We start from the raw sequence: 21524 nt of genomic DNA on the forward strand, positions 1-21524 counted from the left end.
TTAAAGTGAATATTATAAATATCTCTATAACTTTCGTTGCTCGAACATCTTTCTTTTTTATTGGATTTATTGTTTTCCATGCTATAGAGCAATGCCATTTGGGGAACTCCAGTTCCCAGGAGCTTTAAGGCTACCCCACTTCCAGCACTATAAAACAGAGGCCTGCTGTTTTAATCACGCCTCTCTCTCTTTCAATGTTGTTTGCGCCCTGGTACAACCCATCTGCCTTGAATCTAGTGCTCCGCTGGGGCTGCACACATCTGCCAGCCAGACTACCTTCGTACACAATTACTCAATCCACCGTAAGGCTCTTTAATAGGAAACAAGTGTGACAACGGCAAGCCTCTTTTTTTTTTTTTTCCTTCTGCCTCTTAAACCACAGAGTCAAATAGCTCTAATAGAGATGAAGCTTGATAGATCCGCCCAGGTGTAGGTGAAATGGTAGAGCCTCAGGGGTAATAGATGCTGTGCTCTCGGGCTGAAGTTTAGCACTTTGTCCTGACCGGCTCTCAGGCAGCAGCGCGATGGGCTGCTCCTTGTACAGTTACAAAGTCAACATGCTTCTCGCCGCTCACGTTTATGCCTAATCCGGAGGGCAACCTGGAGCTAGGTAAGGATCGGCAGAACCACCCTTTCATTTCAGCGTGCGGACAAAGGACAGCAAATGAAGTAAGTGGAAAATTTATCTTTCCTTCTTTTATTTGGGAATTAATTAGGGATGTTTACTCTCAGGGAATCCTCTGAAGACTGTGCAAAAGTGAACTAGCAAAAAAACCTGTGTTGATAACCCTGTGGATTTCCTCCGGTTTCATTTTCCAACAGTGCCTTGGCACTGTCACTGAAGCTTAGACTCCGCAAGTAACTTCCTCATTCAGAAAGTCTTGGAACTGAAATGTGGTGCTAATCATATTGCTAATTCAATCCTGTAACCTAGCATACTACCCTCTCTTTCTGGATGAAATGTCCTTTATTGCTGTCAAATGATGATGGGCAAGTGTTTTGTCATAGTTCTAAGAATAGGAAAGTAATTATTTAAGAAGGCACATACTCTTCTTGAAGATGGATTTCAACTTTTACACATAGCTATTCGGTTACATCACTAATCAAACATTAATGGGAGAAATATGCTTGTAATTTTTCTTAAATGCATTCTATAGCTCGGTCCCTTACCAAAGAAGTGATCTTAAAAATTCTAAAAACAGTATTAAGCTGTAGCAGCCATGACAATGATAATGAATTTTTAAAACAAAACAAAACAAAAGGTCATTTGTCTAATAGCATAAGAAAAGATATTAAAACCAGATGTGGCAAATCTCAACTTTGACTTTTTCGTCTTTTGTGCGTGGTTTCAAGCAGCCTTCACATTGAGTTTACTTTGCATTTACAACTTTAGATTCACCATTAAACTATGTTTGAACTTGAAATTCAGATTTGATCTAAGTACAGCCCTGTTCCTTGAGCCTCCTACTCCAAGTTTTACTTGGCTATGGGGAGTCTTTTTACTACTATACCATATATCCTGAATTGTGTTAACAAGCTAACTGTGGTGGACCTTTCAGGTGGAATGTCAACCAATGTGAAAGAATGTGTTTGCTGTTCATATGTATGATGTTCCATGTAGGAAATAAGCACATGGGACATATGCCCTGACAAAGATTCCAGTTATGATTCCCAAATTCAGTCCATCAAATATTGCACAAAGATGATCATGTTAAAAGAGGATACAATAAAAACTCTCAGCACATCGTATCTATTTGTAGCCTTTTGAGGTTTTGTCTTGTTTTCTTAATTTAGGCATTTTTTATTTAAAAAATTTGTCTGGAATGCATTGTCATCCCAAAAGACATTTCACATACATAAGGTACATGGACAAGTGAAACTAGATAAAACATTGTTGCATTGTTTAAATAATTCCCCACTGGCTGCTGTTTTGTTTTTGTTTTCTAACTATTATAGATGGACATCATAAAATTGATGGTTTAAAAGCCATGACAGTAGAATCCTGATGACTCCTTTGTGTATTTTCAGAAATGATTTAGCTTGGATAAAGTTGCTGCTATGAAAGGTTTAATTAATTACCAATAGTTAAATATATTTCTTTAACAATTGCATTTGACATTACTGATGGTGGAGTAAATGCAGTTTAAAAGTCATTCTTCATGAAATACTTTAACCGACAATTGTTGGCATTGAATAGCGGTCAATGTCTACCCCCTACAGGGAGAGAATCTAATTTCACTGTGCCTTCGCCAGAACATGAATACCACAGAGTACAGTTCGCACATGTGAATGCTGTAACCAAGTCAATGACTCCAACAAGTGCCCCTTAATGAAAGGTCAGCTGTGTGATTAATAGGAAGCCAGTTTGAATGGCTGGACCTCACTTCAGCACTGCATTTAGATTTGTTTCTTCTTGATTTATTTCACTTGCTTTTCAAAGTGTAATAAAAATCAAGTGGAACTATACCACACTTTTTAAAAACTTCATAAAAGTGAAAGTGAAGTTGCTCAGTCATGTCCGACTCTTTGCAACCCTGTGGACTGTAGCACACCAGGCTCCTCCTTCCATGGGATTCTCCAGGCAAGAATACTGGAGTGGGTTGCCATTTCCTTCTCCAGGGGATCTTCCTGACCCAGGGATTGAACCCAGGTCTCCCACAGTGCAGGCAGACGCTTTAACATCTGAGCCACCAGGGAAGCCTTCATAGTTGATATTATATGATAGCAACACAATGGTTAGTATCTTTAGTTCATATAAAAAATAATAATTAAATGAAAAAGTCAGTCAAACCAATTATTGAGGGCATAGGATGATGAATGAGAATTTTATTCATTAAATAGAATATATAACCTTTGCTTCAATTTCAGTTAATTTAATAAACTTTAAGAGGCACTCTGGGGGTGAAGATGAAGTGACAGAGGAGTTTGATATTTTTACCTAAGATTTATTATGTTTCAGTGCTAACTATATGTTAGAAAGTGAATTATAAATGCGTCACTTCTGCTGATAATTTTATGTCACCAATAGTGAAATTTATTGAAGACTATAGCTAAATGGCAGAAAAGGAAATGGCACCCCACTCCAGTACTCTTGCCTGGAAAATCCCATAGACGGAGGAGCCTGGTAGGCTGCAGTCCATGGGGTCCCTGAGGGTTGGACACGACTGAGCGACTTCACTTTCACTTTTCACTTGCATGCATTGGAGAAAGAAATGGCAACCCACTCCAGCCTTCTTGCCTGGAGAATCCCAGGGACGGGGGAGCCTGGTGGGCTGCGGTCTATGGGGTCACACACAGTCGGACACGACTGAAGCGACAGCAGCAGCAGCAGTAGTATAGCTAAATGGAATTGAAGACGGTATAAACCTAGTGACATCCTCAGAGAAGTAATTTAGTCATCTAAAGCTTATAATGGTGGCTTAGTTATAACTATTCCAATTAAAATTTGTGCTAGAAAGCATTATGGTTAAGTCCAATTTTTTAAAAAGCTTTTAAAGGGAACTGTGTTTTGCTAATAAATACCATGTTAAAATTTGTGAATTCACAAATTAGATGGTCCTTAAATAAGGACCATTTCTTTTCCTTTAACTATGTATTTTGTGTCCCTGTGGCTTTATCTGAGCATGTTTTCAAGTAAGATTGTAATGAGTAATTAAGTAATACAAATAATGTAAGTATATATAGATATATATTAGATGTGAAAATTCTATCTGCTTGGAGGAAATTTTTTAGCAATTACAGGAATATATCAACTTATTCTAAGGGATATTCTCTTTTAAATAACTTTTTTTAACCTTAAATCAGCAATTACAGGATTTAATAACTCCATTTTCACTCATAATAAAGGAACTATATTACATATCAAGGCAGAAATTGTAGGAAAAAATACAATCCAATTTCAATGATCAATCAAGGAGGAAACAGTGTAGTTGACTTTATAATGGATACAGTACATCCTAGATGTCCTCCTGCCTTATCAATGACAGCAGCTGTATCTTCCAGATACTGTTCTATTCAGGGTTCTAGTTTTTGCTCTGAATTGGAAGCCACCTACTTCCAGATAGGGTTCTAATGAATAACATGAGTTGGGGATTCCTCAAGGAACCAGACACTGTTCTGAGCATTTTTTGCACATTATTTATTTAGTTCTTAGAGTGTACCAAAGCAGGTAGTTTCTATTCATGTTTATAAATATAAAAATAGAGTGGTTTAAGGACTTGGCCAGTGTCACACAGCTAATAGGTAGTGGAACTTGGGCTCAAATTAACTTCCTCCAAGGACAAATATCTCCTCCAACCACTGGACTTTACTTCTTCTCTAAAAAGTGACTTCATTTTCAGTACAGCTGATTTCATCTCTGATCACTTTAAAAGGACTGCTCAATGAAAGGGATTTATAAATGGAAATAACATCCAGTCAAACAATTTAAATAATTAAATGCCAATAAACATGACCTCACTTCAAGTTACATCACTCATTCAGCACTTATAGATGCTACTACTTGTCATAGTTTTTTATTATAGGTAAAGAAGGAGTTGCATTTACACCCTAGACATTTGGGGAAGAACTGATCCATTCAGTCTTACTCAGTTGCCAAATTTCCATTCCTATTAATACTGAGTCTCTGAGAAGAGTCTGTTTCCTGAGGGTATTTCCAACCACTGTTTCCAACCACTGTTGACTTTCAGAGGTAACTCTAATCACAGTGACCTCCCAAAGAGAGTCACCAAAACACATTCCCCCTCCAAAGCACTGAAAAATAGCAGCTCTAAGTTACTTACCCTCAGAGATTTTTAGGCCTCAGTTATTCAATAGGAACACCTGGATATTTATTTTTCTTTTTAAAGATAAAATGCTAATTGGATTTTTTCTTATCTGTGGAGATATATATATATATATATATATATATATATATTTGTCATGAGAACACAGCCTGGAAAGCACATATCTGAAAATTTTCACTTCATATACAGATTTTCCAAGGGCCTGCATCTGTGGTTTCTCTATCAGCAAAACACTTTCTCCCTAAGATAGACATTCATCAGTATGATTGAGAGTATTTCTTTGTAGAGAGATCAAAACCAAAATATTTTTGATAAAAATGCTCTATTTCATAACAAAACTTGTATCGTTATAGACTTATGTATTCACTCCCTGATAAAATCAGAATATTCAGTTTAAAAAGATTTTTTCAAGTCTGTATTATTAAATTTTTAAACCAAACATTAGTTTCTTTTATAAACACAAGTAGATTTAGGCAAGGCAAATGAAATGAACATGAGGAAATGCCTTTAAAATGTTAACAACCTCTGCCCATTTTTTTCTGAAAAAGTAGGTAGATATGTTACTATAATTCTAACATATCCTTTTGGTTTTGATGAAAGGTATTTGAAAAAGATTCTTAAATATGATTGGCATATATAAAACCATAGACTATTATATAAAAGAAAAAGAAAAACATCATTTTTTTTCAAATTAATCTTAAGATCTTAGAAAAATTAATCCACGGTGACAAGATCTGAAAGTTCTAAATACCTTGAGGATTAATGATTACTTAAAAAACACTAGTCAAAGACTTCTTCTGTCATTATCATTACTCAAAGAAATCAACAGCCTAGCTCCTTGAAGTTAATCTGATCCTCATAAATCCTTTTTGAATTATCCAGAAGCTGCTTTTATTTGTAGACTCAGCTTGAGTGGGAGAGCCTTCCTTTCCCCTATCCCAACTCTTTACTTGACCCATTCCCAACCTTCCTCTAGGGCACCAGTTCACAATTATTTCTGATGCTGAGTATTACTGGTTCATGTTCTAGGAAATATTAGAAATACTTAGGTCATACTTTGTGCTGGTGGACAGTTCCACCTATATCTGGTGGTTGGCTATTGTTCACTCAGTCATGCCCAGTACTTTGCAACCCTATGGACTGCAGCATGCTAGGCTTCCCTGTCCTTCACCATCCCCTGGAGTTTGCTCAAATTCACGTCCATTGAGTTGGTGATGCCATCAAACCATCTCATCCCCTTTTGTCCCCTTCTCCTCCTTCCTTCAATCTTTCCCAGCATCAGGGTCTTTTCCAATGAGTTGGCTCTTCGCATCAGGTGGCCAAAGTTTTGGAACTTCATCAGAATCAGTCCCTCCAATAAATGTTTAGGACTGATTTCCTTTAGGTGGTGGTTGGCCATCTCTACTCACTTCCCCAGCTTCATACATCCTGAATCCCAAGACAGCAATCAACTACAACTCAACTCATGATCCTCCCTTTTCTATGAAGGGTTCTCATTCCCAGTTTTCCTACACCTTTCAGACTCCTGGCCACCTTGTTTCTATTTCTGTAGCCAATATCCAAGAGTTCTTGGTTTCTGTTCCTGCTTAGCAATACATATTCTCTTCATTTTAGGCCCATTGAAACCTGTAACCTATTTTGAGCAGGACACGAATTTTTCATTTTGTAATAAAGTACTATTTATCATAGCTCTGTGTTTAAAGTATGTTTTGTTAAAATATTTTAAGTATGTTAAAGCTCTGTCTGTAGGCTTCCTGATAGGCTTATGTTTAAAGTAAAAGTTGCAGGTGTGACTAACTCAAGAATTCAGAGACATCTAATTAGCAGACAACTTCATTTTGTTTTATTCCTTAATATTGTACATTCAAACCTGGATGAATAGCAGAAAGAGATGATTAGTTTTCTATTGGTATTACTATTAGAAGTTTGAGGTTTTTGACTCTGTTTCTGGCCAGATGTGCTGATATGCTTAAATTTTACATGCTAGATAATCATTTTCCCAATAAATAGTATTTTCAATCATTCTAGAGTTTATTTCCCTAGATTAAACCTATGCTATTAATTGTATGTATACATTTTAGCATTTTAATTACACTTGACTCAATTATAAATTTAAAATTCTGCATAAGTGGGTCACTGAATGTGAAGGAAAACACTGGGGTGAGATACTGTTTTTGACAATTTGTAGTTCATTTTCCAAATGTGGAGAATGTGCATGATGTGACATTTTGGTGATTTACATGTGGAAGAATTTTGCAAAGTTCTTTGTAAAGTTTCCAGGAAGAATTTTGAAATTTTATCATATGACAAAAACATATGAAAAGGCACAAATCATATATATGAGGCTTCACACAAGACTACCAGGCTTTTAAAAGGATTTTGTATGTAGTGCAGCACTGTATGTTTGATGTAATTTTTATATCACAGAAAGCTTAATATTTATCTTCTCCCTTAGATTAAAATATATTTCAATGATGTTTAATCAGAAAACTTGTATCTGAATCTGAGTTACACTTAACAGTAAGTTTAAATAAATAACTATTTCCTGGGCCAAACAACAAGCCTTCTCAAACCTTTTCCCAAATTGTAAATTTAATGAAGAATTCATATTCGATTATTGTCATTTCTTAATGTGTCCCTTCCTTGCCCAATTTTGAATAATTTAAGTAATGAAAGAAACTAATACAATTATGTAAAATTTAAAAATAAAATTAAAAAAAAATAAAAAAAGAAAGTAGATAATTGAAAAAAGTGTTTACAATTGAAGATGGCTCATTTTTACCATGGGCAAAATTTTTCTAGTGATTCTAATTTTTATCAGAAGAATAGAGCTAAACAGTTCATAAAAGATCAAATTGTCATGAAAAAGGGGAAAGCATGTTGTTAGTCCTTTATCCACAGGTAGATAACATGAAGTTTGAGATTAATTTAAGGATCATATGTGTGCTCAGTTGCTCAGTCATTTCCAACTCTTTGTGACCCCATGAATTGTAACTCACCAGACTCCTCTGTTCATGGAATTTTCCAGGCGAGAATCCTGGAACTGTTTGACATTTCCTACTCCAAGGTATCTTCCCAAAAAGGCATAGACCCTGGGTCTCTTGTATCTTCCTGCATTGGTAGGTGGATTCTTGATCACTTTGCCACCGGGGAAGTCCCCCGTTTAAGGGGTAGTATTGCATACGTCCATCCTGTCTACAAAAGCATACCTCACTTTATGGTTTCAGTTATTGCAGAGACCTGCTGTCTTTTGTTGTTTTGGTTTTGTTTCTAAAACATTTTAAGCATTTCTGCCTTCTCTGTAAACTTTAAAAACCATACACACATACACACCAACCAATTTTGAAGGGTTGAAAAAGGTCTAGATTCATTAATTAAAATATCTGAGGAATTTTTGTGTCCTTTATATTTGACTAAATTAGGTAAAGACTATACTTTAATGGACTAAAACTCAGAGTCAATTATATAGCTGCTTAATATAAACAAGGCTTTATATAAGATAGGCATAGAATTGCTTCCAGAGCTCAGTATACTATAATAGTTTTGGAGAAACACTTTGACATGGGAAGAGGCTAATAGCGCCCATCATGGCACATCAGCTGTGGCCACAGTCTTAACGTTATATGTGACCACACATGAGGTAAGCATGCCTTTGGGGAAGGATGTGAAGTGGCAGGAAGGAAGCAGTGTAACGAGCAGATGATATCTTTTGAGTTCCTACAACATAATCATTAGCATTTAAGAATTAACTCCAGCTATTTTTATCTGAAAGGACTATGGGTTGGGCAGTTTTAGAGCATCTTGAGTACTTTTATTACTGTGGTTGTCAGTGTTAATTACTGGATTTTAAAAGTACTACTAAGAAGTTTAAATAGATACTTAAGTAAATGAATGCTAAGAGACTATATGCAATTCAGGTTGAATCCATTAGTTTACTGTTTAGGAACAGATATTAACTATACAGTTATTATAAAATGTGTGCACATTGTCTTATAATGTGCAGAGAATTTACCAAAAGTTCGTAGGTTTTACTTGCCATAAGTTCAAATTAACAGTATGACCATGGTCATGTTATTTAATTACACTACCTCAATATTTTCAACCGTAAAACAAAAAGTTTGAAATAGATGATGTATATAGTTTCTTTTATGACTAATTTTTTAAAATGTTTATATATTACTTCATTTATGATATTTAACATTAATCAATAGTATTACATAAAACATAATTTAACAGTAAACATTTTGTTAAAAAATTATTCTTACAAAGATATATGTTGATTTTTAAAATTTATTTTTATGATACATTTTAAATGACTTAGTCAATCTTGACTGAATTAATAAAGTCTTGAGTAATTAAATATCCTCAAGTTACTTGAATGTTAAAAAAATGAGGTCATTGATTCAGTTAATTTTGCTAGCTAGCTTCTGTTAAGTGCTTATCATGAATTAAGGAATTCAAATGCATTTCTTAGACTTTAAATAGATGATAATTTGGCTTTTTTCTATTAAAGATAATTTTTTATTCTGTCAAGCCATAGACATAATCAAATGGAGGTGGTAAAATGTAATTAGCTGAAAATAGTGAACTTAATTTATCTTATATTATGTATAATAAGAAAAAAAAACATGAAACCATATTAAGGATGCTATTTCTTAAAGAAATATGAAAATGTATTATATCATATTCCTTTTTGAAATCAAAACTATAAATCTTTAGAAAATTTCTCAGATGTGTACAGAATTTGTTACATATTTTTTCTATTCATTGCATTTTTTATTTGAAATATTAAGTTTTAATATCAACTCTCTTAATTTGGGGCTTCAAAATCTTCAGATTTCCAGTTTCTGCAGAACCTGAACTTGTGCCCAAAGCACAGTTTTCAGTTCAACAATCTCTGTACTCCAAAATAGCCTTTATTCTTTGGCTAGCTATCATTATTCATTGTTGTCCTCCTCCTGGTAACTCCTAAATCAAAGCACTCATTCCATTGGTGTAGTAATGACAGCTAGCCAATTTACACAGACACAGCAGATTGAAAATACAGTTTGGATACCTTTAATTAATAAAATTTCACCCTTTCCGAGGTGTTTACATTTTATTAAAAGCTTGGCTCTAATTCAAAAAGGGTCTCTAATGTCTTAGCTTCAGAAAAATTCACAAATTCTTGAATTTCAGGACAAGGGCTGAGCACCCTTCCATTCCACCTCTGAGTGACCTTCTGCCTCAGGCAGGCCCTGACCCAGGAAGCTGTTTCCTGACCAAAACCCCCACTATCAGGAGATCAAGATCTGCTATAATTCAGTGTCAGTTTTTGGTTCTCCTTTACTTTTGTCTGATTTAAGCTCATGCCCTAAACATTTTGGGGCTTCCCTGGTGGCTAAGTCAGTAGAGAATCTGCCTGCAATGCAGGAGACCCAGGTTCAATCTCTGGATTGGGAAAATCCCCTGGAGAAGAGAATGGCTACCCACTCCAGTATTCTTGCCTGGAGAAGTCCATGGACGGAGGAGTCTGGCAGGCTATAATCCATGGGGTCACAAAGAGTTGGAGATGACAGAGTGACTAACACGTTCTAAAATTCTGAAATTAACCAAGGGGGAAGAAACTTATTGAATGAAAATATTCTTTAAGAGAAATCTTCAAATTTACTTTTAATGACTATGCGTATGTAAGAGTCTATTTTTCACCTTCTCTACCATTCCAAGGGTTCCTCTTTAGCCCCTAACCCCCACATTCTCCATCCCTAGCATATATTTCAAAATCAGTTGGAAATACAGGGGGAGTGAAAAAAAATTAAAGAAATACAATATACTCTGACTGAATGTTGCTAATTGAGTGAAAGTGAGGCTGCTCAATGTTGCCAGTGGCTACTGCGGAGATGAACATTAATCTTGTTTTAGTAAACTTCATTTATGTAATTAATCATGTTGTCATTCAGAGGTTAGTGATGGAGTTTGCCTTGGATAACTGCCGGATACTTCAGAGCCTTACACTAGCCTAAACTTTTCAGATGTGCCTCATCTAAGTAAGTTTAAATAGAAATCGAAGTTAGTGTGCTGAAGTTATTGTCTCTAGTCATTTTTGTTGTTATTGCTGTCTTGCTTTAAACCGATCTTGAGAGTTTCCATGTGAAAAGAACTGCAAAGCTTTGCCAAATACAAGTCTGTGTGCCTGATGCACAGCGAAATGAAATAAACCAAAAGTTGAAGTTAAGAGCCAAGGCTTATTGTAGGGCCAAGCAAGGGGATTGGGTAGCTAAGCTCAAAAGACACAAAATCCCTGATGGTTTTCAGGGAAGCATTTTTTAACATACAAAATTTGAGCTGTGGGCTGCAGTCTGTGACATTCTTCTGATGGGTTGGTGGTGAGGGTAACAGGGCCATGTTCCAGGAAACATGAGCTGAGTCTGAAGTTACCATCCCCACCTGGGTAGGGACTTTTGTTGTTATTCAGTCATTCAGTCATGTTTGATTCTTTGCAACCCCATGGACTGCAGCACACCAGGCTTCCCAGTCCTTCATTATCTCCTGGAATTTGCTCAAACTCCTGTCCATAGTGTTGGTGTTGCCATCCAACTATCTCTGTCATCCCCTTCTCCTCCTGCCTTCAGTCTTTTCCAGATCAGAGTCTTTTCTAATGACTCAACTCGTCACATCAGGTGGCCATAGTATTGGAACTTCAGCTTCAGCATCAGTCCTTTTTTTTAGGATTGATCTTCTTTAGGATTGACTGGTTTGACTCTTTTCTGTCCAAAGGACTTTCAAGGGTTTTCTCAGAGACCACAGTTCAAAAGCATCAGTTCTTCCATCCTCAGCCTTCTTTCAACTCTCACATAAATACATGACAACTGAAAAAACCATAGCTTTGACTATATGGACTTTTGTCGCCAAAGCAGTGTCTCAGCTTTTTAATATGCTGTCTAGGTTTGTCATAGCTTTTCTTCCAAGGAGGAAGCATCTTTTAATTCCATGGCTACAGTTATCATCCACAGTGATTTGGGAGCCTAAGAAAATAGAGTCTGTCACTATTTCCATTGTTTCCCCAAAAGTTTGCTGTGAATGATGGGACCGGATGCCAAAATCTTTGTTTTTTGAATGTTGAGTTTTAAGCCAGCTTTCTTACTCTCCTCTTTCGCCTTCATCAAGAGGCTTTCTGGTCCTCTTTACTTACTGCCATTAGGGTGGTATCATCTGTATATCTGAAGTTATTGATATTTCTCCTGGCAATCTTGATTCCAGCTTGTGCTTCTTTCCTGGCAATCTTGATTCCAGCTTGTGCTTCTTCCAGCCCAGCGTTTCTCATGATGTACTCTGCATATAAGTTAAATAAGCAGGGTGACAATATACAGCCTTGATGTACTCCTTTCCCAATTTTGAACCAGTCCATTGCTCCATGTCCAGTTCTAACTGTTGCTTCTTGACCTGCACACAGATTTCTCAGGGGGCAGGTCAGGTGGTCTTGTATAGCTATCTCCTGAAGAATTTTCCACAGTTTGTTGTGATCCACATAGTCAAAGGCTTTAGCATAGTCAATGAAGCAGAAGTAGATGCTTTTCTGGAATTCTCTTGCCTTTTCTATGATCCAAAGGATGTTGGCAATTTGATCTCTGGTTCCTCTGCCTTTTCTAAATCCACCTTGAACATCTGAAAGTTCTCAGTTCACACACTATTTAAGTATAGCTTGAAGAATTTTGAGCATTACCTTGCTACCGTGTGAAATGAGTACAATGTACAATAGCTGGCGCATTCTTAGGCATTCCTAGTCTTTGAGATTGAAATGAAAATTGACCTTTTCCAGTTCTATGGCCACTGCTGACTTTTCCAAAATTGCTAGCACATGTAGTGCAGCACTTTCACAGCATCATCTTTTAGGATTTGAAATAGTTCAGCGGGAATTCCATCACCTCCACTAGCTTTGTTTGTACTGATGCTTCCCAAGTACCACTTGAATTTGCACTCCAGGATATCTGGCCCTAGAGGAGTGATCACACCGTCATGGTTATCTGGGTTATTAATCTTTTTTTGTGTAGTTCTGTGTATCTTGCCACCTCTTCTTGTCACTTCCACTGTATAATCATAAGGGATTTGACTTAGATCATATTGAATGGCCTAGTGTTTTCCCTTACTTTCTTCAGTTTAAGTCTGAATTTTGCAATGAGGAATTCATGATCTGAGCCACTGTCAGCCCTCAGTCTTATTTTTGCTGCCTGTATAGAGCTTCTCTATCTTTGGCTGTAAAGAATATAATCAATCTGATTTCGATATTGACCATCTGGTGATGTCCATATGTAGAGTTGTCTCTTGTGTAGTTTGAAGAGGTGGGGGCCTTACTTCCTCAGTAAAGCTCATTGTTACATATATTCCTTGAGGAGGAACCAGGATCCTGTTTTCTTCTTTGCACTGTTTCTTGATTGCTTCTCTTTGTTTTTGCCTTCCCTTACTTCTTACTTAGAAACTGTTTGAATCAGTCCTTTGGTGAAACTCGGGGATGGTCTAGGGTGCGGAAACCTTTTTCCTACAAATAAGAAACAGTGGACAAAGAGGCATTTGTACTCAGGAGGGCCCCCACAGGGTCCTGATCAGTTTCAAAAGGAGTATTTTTATCTATTGAACTTCTTACTTATTAATATTTGTGCTAAATTGTTCATGTACTCTTTATCTTCTGCTCGGTAGTATACCTTCCTGCTTTGAATTTTGTAACATGTATCTTTGTTGTTGTTGTTGTTTAGTTGATAATTCATGTCTGATTCTTTTGCAGTCCCATGGACTACAGCCCACCAGTCTCCTCTGTCCATGGAATTTTTCAGGCAAGAATGCTGGAGTGAGTTGTCATTTCCTTCTCCTGGGGATCTTCCCAACCCAGGGATTGAACCTGCATCTCCCACATTGGCAGATGGGTTTTTTACCACTGTGCCACCAGGGAAGGCCATAACATGTATGACCTGTGTCATTTACTTTATAGCTCTTTGTACTGAGATTTTCATATTTCCATATCTAGTTCCATTCCCTGCTAGAGGCTAAAACTTCATGGACACAGGTCATGGGTTCTACGTGCTACACTGTCATGACAAAGTAGGTGTTCACTAAATTCTTGATAGAGAATTGGCAATTCTGCCCTGTAAATGTAGATTGAAGGGTCTTTACCTTCATTCTCTATGCCTCATTTTCTGTTTAATTGGCTATTAGCTGGAACTGATTGATAGACATGAAGACTTTTTTTTAAGAGAATTGGCAGCTATGTAAATATAGCACTTAACCTTGAGCACTCAACCATTAACCTTAATCTCTGTCCATTAACCTTAAAGCACCCCAGGTTTCTCCCTTTACAATCCCCCAAAGCAGACCCCCTGAATGCATTTTTTAGCATGGAAAAGAATTTTAGTAGAATGCTTTTATTGTTCTGTGAGTGGCTATAAAAACATATTTGAAAGAGAACATTTGACTCCATTTCTTTGCATAGGTAGTAATTTATTTTCCAGGTGTTCAAAGATTCAAAATTGAAAAATTATTTTGAGGAGCTTGTTAGTATATATTTGAGAAAAAGACAAAACAATGCTTTTTTTAAATGAACCACTTATAAGGTTTATAATCACTGCAGTGTCATATCACTTTCTAAAAACCTATAACTTTATGAAAAATAAATAAAATATAGTTCTTGCTAAAATCTTATTTAGTATTAACTCCAGACATGGAAAAATAACCAGTTATTTCAAGAATAATGACTGCCTGAAATATATTCTATCCAATTTCAGATAATAACCAAGAGAAGGCTAAATGGAATTTTTTCTTTAAAAACAATGCTTTAAATTTGTTCTTGGAAGTTTTCTTGTTTATAGATATAACCAATACTGTTGAAATAATAGCACCCATTTTCACAATCCTTTGTAGTCTGCAAAATTTATATTTTCTCTTTTGGGTGTCTCAGGAGAAGTATGTATAATAGCAATAATTGTTATTGGAAAGAAAATGTTGTGTTAATTAATGTATTCCAATTCATTGCATTTGTTTTATACCGTGGCTTTATTTTTGCCAAGATATACATTCACAACCCTTATAAATGTAGTAAAATAATGTTACAAATTTGCAAAAAGTTTTGTATGTAATTTTATATGCAGTTTTGTTTTACAGCTTCAGTCTTAAAAGGAAAACAATAAGTCAGAGAAGTTCTCATTGTATTCTGAACATAATACATCTTAGGATGGTGGCTGGGGCTGAAGGAGGCACAAAGAGCACCTTGCTATATTCAGGAAAGCAACTTGATACTAATGGACTGATTATTTTTAGATTTGCAAAAGTGCTCAGTTTTGCTGCAAGTCCCAGAGGGAACTGATACTAGGATGTGTGAGCAACTGAGGGCAGAGTAGGGTCTCCTTTACAACTGCATTTCAAGGTACATTTTATGAATGTGAAATCTCATTGGAAAAACAAGCCAGTGTAACACTATGACTTCAACTGTAGAAGGATGTTACCTCAACATCAACTGGTTAGCAGTTCAGTTGGAATTTACAGTTACCTGAGAAAGAAGGTGATAGTGAGAGGGAGACTTGGCTGGAGAGTCCGAAGGAGCTCCACAAAGGCAAACCAAATCCAATATTGACCATGTGTTTTGAGAATTAATCAATAGCTTTCATAGAAATTACTCTCTATATGTTTACTTCACTCTGAGCATTTTTGTCATTTGTTCATTCATGACCCAGAGGATGCTCTTACAGGTATAAGATCCTAAGGCTGTAGCAATAAGCTGTTTTGTTTTATATTTAATAGCTTTCATATTCCCATGTCACTATATATAGCTTAGACATATCTGTATACATTAACATTGTTTTGACACAAAGTGATGAAAAATATATGCAGATTTAGCTCTGACCTTGAGCAAATAACTGGAAGTAAATTTTTGTCCATTTTGTAGACCTTTCCAATGCATACATTTATTCTTTTAGTAACATTACTTGAGGAACCTTGTTACTTCAAGTGCATTTTTTGTCATTTCTGTTATTGAATCAGTATTATAAACATATTTGGGATGTATTTTTTAGTTATTCTAATTTTACAAACATGTTGCAGTTACTGTTCTATAATGCTTTTTACTTGCAGAGGGACAACTAGGAATAATACAAGTTTCTTTAAGATGAATTGAATATTAAATGCTGTCATAGAGGCTGGATACTGGAAAACTGACTAAAATGTTCTTAATTTTTCTTCCTATAGAACTTGGTTAGGAATAAGTAGTAATGGTAGCCATGTCCCTAAGTTATAAGAAATAGTTAAGTTTATGATAACACTATTAAGTGCAAATTAAACTATCTGGACATCAAGCAAGTTAATGTCTTAGACTGGGTTCTCAGGGGCAGTTTAAAGTCTGGATTATAAAAAATGTAAATTATTTTCTATGCTTTTAATGTATCACTTTTTGGGGTATTTGTTAGTTTTCATGAGAAACACAAGATTGTAATAATTTAATAGATGAATATTTAAATAGAAAATCAGTTTACCCAGTATTAATAAAAGACAGAATTTTTATATTTGTTATGTTTATCTTTTAACTTGGGCACCTCAATATCTTGCATATATTAGGCATTCATATTATTTGTTGAATAAATTAATTATTCTGATTAAACACTGACTAATTTAATAAAGCTTAACTTCAAAGTTTATCACTCTACTGATGATTAGCTCTAAATGTTAGCTCTACATTTGGGTAGCTGCAACATATTTAAAACATTATTTTTGTAGCTCACTTTTCTCTTTTTCTTATTTTTGAAAAGATTCTTAAATTTTCCGTGAGGTTGACTTTATTTTCATGCTCTTCCAAAATGAATTTTAACCTAGATTTGTATTAAAACTGGAGATATTCTTATCAGGAGAGCAAAGCAGCCAATAAGATTAATGCTGAAGCGTTTTAGGGAAAACTACAAGGGTAGAGGCTATTCTATAAGGAGGAATAGGGAAGAGAGCTGTTTTGCTTTGACCCTTGTGTTTCATGTGAGAACAGGAATGAGTGCCCAGGTAATCAGGAGTTGTGTAAGTAAATCCATATTTCTGTGCATATCACCCATCAGCTAACAAAATATTTGTTCAACTCTAATTACTTATCAAATACTGAGGAAAAGAAAATAAATAGGGATCTGTCCTTCCTACTTCCCAACTAAACCACCAGGTTGCATGTCATGTGAATTTTCTTCCTTAAAACTGTACTTGAAATTCATCTTGATTTTATCTGTAAAAGAGTTAGGTCAGAGTGTCCTGCCCAGCCCAGTGAAGTCTGTTTCAACATCTATGTGACTGCATTTTCTCACTTGATATTTTTTTAAACATTAAGTAGGAAGGAATTTAAGAAAATGGCATCTGTTTCATATGGGTTTTTCAACCTTAAGACAAGAAGTCAACACACCAACCATCACTCTAAAACCAATGACAAGAAACAGTATAACAGCTCATCACATGCACAGACACCCTTGCACCAAATGAACAAACAAACACACAGCAGATATAAAAAACAAAGCAACTGCAAAAACGATTTCTGCCTCTCTAACAACTCATCGTTGCAAAATGAATCTCAAATTGAATGTGTATTGTCAAAATACACTTTAACCAGGGAGTGTGAAAGGGGCTATACCCCGCTGCCCGCCCCCCACAACACTCCTGGGACGCAGCACTCCTGGGGGTGGGGGTGAGAACTCTGGCGCCTTGAGCCCATCTGAGGCCTTCTGAAAGAAAAATGATGTCACAGATGTTTCACTGTTTTTTCCTCATCCTCTCTATTTCATTCTCTTGTGCTGTTAAAGATTTTGCCTCTCTTTCCAGTCCCTTTTCATTTTTTTAAACTTCTCACATTTCTCCGATGCTCTCTGATTCCTTTAAACAGAGGGACAGTTCTCCTGACCCAGTATAAACATTCATTCCCACTGGCCCTTTGTACTTTTTTCTCAATTTTTGCCGTGGATGGGGCTTTTCCCCCCAGGGTAAATGTGCAGGTGTAGGGATCATCACCTGTACTTGCCCTGCCTAGTGATTTGCTGAAAAACACTGGCTATTAATTAGCATTTTATGATGTGCTTTGCACCCTTCAGAGGAAACTATCTAAGTGCCAAATAGTAATAATTCAGCTCTCTTCTCTCCTTTGGGTTCTGTATGCACCAGTTCTCACCCTCCTGTAGGAGGAAAAAGGTCGTATTCCTTATTATACCTACCTAGAAGATAAAACTATCAAGTGTAAAAGCTGCTACAAAGAGGAATAGTTGTACTCATTTCAAAATGATTTTTAATACTTCTCTGGAAAAAAGAGCAGTCGGCATAACTGTTAGAGGAGGAAAGTACACCACCCACCCACCCCACCAGGCCGAGAATTCTATGCAGTCTGGGCAGGAAGCAGAATTTCTCACCTGTGCTTCCTGTAGTCCTTTCACAATCTGGGAAATCATTTCTATCCTTTATTGTGCTCATCTTTGCATGAAATGTTTCCTTGGTGTCTCTAATTTTCTTGAAGAGATCTCTAGTCTTTCCTATTCTATTGTTTTCCTCTATTTCTTTGCATTGATCACTGAGAAGGGCTTACTTATCTCTCCTTGCTATTCTTTGGAACTCTGCGTTCAAATGGGTAAATCTTTCCCTTTCTCCTTTGCCTTTAGCGTTTCTCCTTTTCTCAGCTATTTGTAAGGTCTAGTTAGACAACCATTTTGCCTTTTTGCATTTCTTTTTCTTGGGGATGATCTTGATTACTGCCTCCTGTACAATGTCCTGAACCTCCATCCATAGTTCTTCAGGCACTCTGTCTATCAGATCTAATCCCTTGAATCTATTTGTCATTTCCATTGTATGATGGTAAGGGATTTGATTTAGGTCATACCTGAATGGTCTAGTGGTTTTCCCTACTTTCTGCAATTTAAGTCTGAATTTGGCAATAAGGACTTCATGATCTGAGCTATAGTCAGCTCCCAGTCTTGTTTTTGCTGACTGTATAGAGCTTCTCCATCTTTGGCTGCAAGGAATAAAATCAATCTGATTTCAGTATTGACCGTCTGGTGATTTCCATATGTAGAGTCTTCTCTTATGTTGTTAGAAGAGGGTGTTTGCTATGACCAGTGTGTTCTCTTGGCAGAACTCTGCTAACCTTTGACCTGCTTTGTTTTGTACTCCAAAGCCAAATTTGCCTGTTATTCCAGGTAGCTCTTGACTTCCTACTTTTGCATTCCAGTCTTCTATAATGAAGAGGACATCTTTTTTGGGTGTTAGTTCTAGAAGGTCTTGTAGGTCTTCATAGAACCATTCAACTTCAGCTTCTTCAGCATGACTGGTCAGGGCATAGACTTGGATTATGGTGATATGAATGGTTTGCCTTGGAAATGAACAGAGACCATTCTGTCATTTTTGAGATTGCATCCAAGTACTGCATTTTGAACTCTTCTGTTGACTAAGATGGCTACTCCATTTCTTCTGAGGGATTCTTGCCCACATAGTAGATATAATGGTCATCTGAGTTAAATTCATGCATTCGAGTCCATTTTAGTTCACTGATTCCTAAAATGTCATCTCCTGTTTGACTACTTCCAATTTGCCCTGATTCATGGACCTAACATTCCAGGTTCCTATGCAATATTGCTCTTTACAGCATCAGACCTTGCTTCCATCACCCGTCACATCCACAACTGGGTGTTTTTTTGTTTGTTTGTTTTGGCCCCGTCTCTTCATTCTTTCTGGAGTTAAATCTCCATTCTTCTCCAGGAGCATATTGGGCACCTACCGACCTGGGGAGTTCATCTTTCAGTGTCCTATCTGTTTTTCATACTGTTCATGAGGTTCTCAAGGCAAGAATACTGAAGTGCTTTGCCATTCCCTTCTACAGTGGACCATGTTTTGTCAGAAATCTAAGATCAACATTCAGAAAACGAAATCATGGCATCCAGTCCCATCACTTCATGGCAAATAGATGGGGAGACAATGGAAACAGTGAGAGACTTTATTTATTTATTTGGCTCCAAAATCACTGCAGATTGTGACTGCACCCATGAAATTAAAAGACGCTTGATCCTTGGGAGAAAAGCTATGACCAGCCTAGACAGCATATTAAAAAGCAGAGACATTGCTTTACCAATAAATGTTCATCTAGTCAAAGCTATGGTTTTTCCAGTAGTCATGTATGGATGTGAGAGTTGGACTATAAAGAAAGCTGCACACTGAAGAACTGATGCTTTTGAACTGTGGTGTTGGAGAAGACTCTTGAAAGTCCCTTGGACTGCAAGGAGATCTAACCAGTCAATCCTACAGGAAATCAGTCATGAATATTCATTGGAAGGACTGATGCTGAAGCTGAAACTCCAAGACTTTGGTCACCTGATTCGAGGAACCAACTCGTTAGAAAAGACCCTGATGCTGGGAAAGATTGAAGGTGGGAGGAGAAAGGGACGACAGAGGATGAGATGGTTGGATGGTATCACTGATGTGATGGACATGAATTTGAGTAGGCTCCAGGAGCTGGTGATCAACAGGGAAGTCTGGTGTGCTGCAGTCCAAGGGGTCTCAATGAGTAGGACACAACTGAGCGACTGAAACAGCTTTAGGTTCACTTGTCTCAGTGATCGCCTTCACCATACAGAAAGGCCCTCTTGGTGCAGTTTCTGCATGGTGCTATTTTTGGCATACACACAATTTGTATCTTTCATCTATTTTTTTTCATTTAAAATATGGGAAGGCTGTTTCTGTTAGCAAGGAAAGTTCAGGTTTAGCTCATTTGTTTTTTTCTAATTATATCATTTTTTAATATTATGTTATGGTCAGAGAAATCTGAAAGAAACTTTTTTCCAAGGCTAAGAGGTTCTTTAGAGAGTTAGGACTTTCCCACTTGCTAACACATGAGACTGAGTGCCATTGCTGCAATGATGTAACATACACAGCTTTGTCGGGTGTTGAACTGTACCAAGTCTTCAATAAGATCAGGAACTGTGAGTCTCAGGCATCTGGATTCTTCCTTCAATATAGGTATGGAAAACAGAAGTATGATTCTTTCTTGCCTTAGTATAGTGTTTTTAATTATATTTTTCTTTTTAATTTTTTTAATGTAAAAATTTCCTCTTAGAACCAGTGTTTTAAGATAATTCTCATAGTATTAGGGCTCACATTTATTAATTTAAATGCTTTCCTTAGTGTCTTCACTGACTGAATGATTGGATATTTTTATCCATCCATTTTCATGGTAATTACAAAATGTATTCCATTTGACAAATATATAATACTAAGATTTATTCATGGATGGCATTTTAATGTTTTCCGTTTCTTTTGTTCCTATACTCTTATTCCTTTGTAAGTTAAAATTATGGAAAATAAAGTGATTACACATAGAAATATTAAAACTTTCAAAGGGAGTAAGAGGGAGGAAACATATTTAATAAGCATTGGGTACTCTGTTTAACTCTGTATATAGTTTGTTAATGTAATCTTTGTGTGTATCTGCATAGTTTCTTTTTTGTTGTTGTTTTTGTTTTAAACCCAAGCAGTATCTTCATGAAGAAAACATACGTGATGATTCAAAGAGACTAAGTAAATTATTTAGGTTCGTGTCTAGAGTTAGTGGTAGAGCTGGGATTCAAACCCAGACCTGCCTAACTCCAAAGGCCACTTTTGTAGCACGGATATACCATATACAATATCCTTCTTACTGCCACTCTCACTGTCATTGGATGTGTTACCAAGGATATGTGCGTCACTCAGAACTTACAGCAATTTTAAAAGCTGTTGCTAATTATA

The 21524-nt window shown here is 36.5% G+C and overlaps 1 protein-coding gene across 5 annotated transcripts in view; it reads left to right on the forward strand.

Annotated features, from left to right (window-relative positions):
• Window positions 1–249: 249 nt before the first annotated feature.
• SEMA3A (semaphorin 3A) overlaps window positions 250–21524 on the forward strand; it is a 533509-nt gene continuing 512234 nt past the window's right edge. For all 5 annotated transcript variants that reach the window (XM_044946571.2, XM_025291021.3, XM_044946573.2 and 2 more), the window contains exon 1: window positions 250–669. Coding sequence is in view for 1 of the 5 variants with exons in the window: in XM_044946570.2 (XP_044802505.1) it covers window positions 580–669 (90 nt within the window). In the remaining 4 variants the exon portion in view is untranslated. The remainder of the gene's footprint in view (window positions 670–21524) is intronic.

The sequence above is a fragment of the Bubalus bubalis genome, chromosome 8 (assembly GCF_019923935.1).
Source record: "Bubalus bubalis isolate 160015118507 breed Murrah chromosome 8, NDDB_SH_1, whole genome shotgun sequence".
Classification (NCBI taxonomy): Eukaryota; Metazoa; Chordata; class Mammalia; order Artiodactyla; family Bovidae; genus Bubalus; species Bubalus bubalis.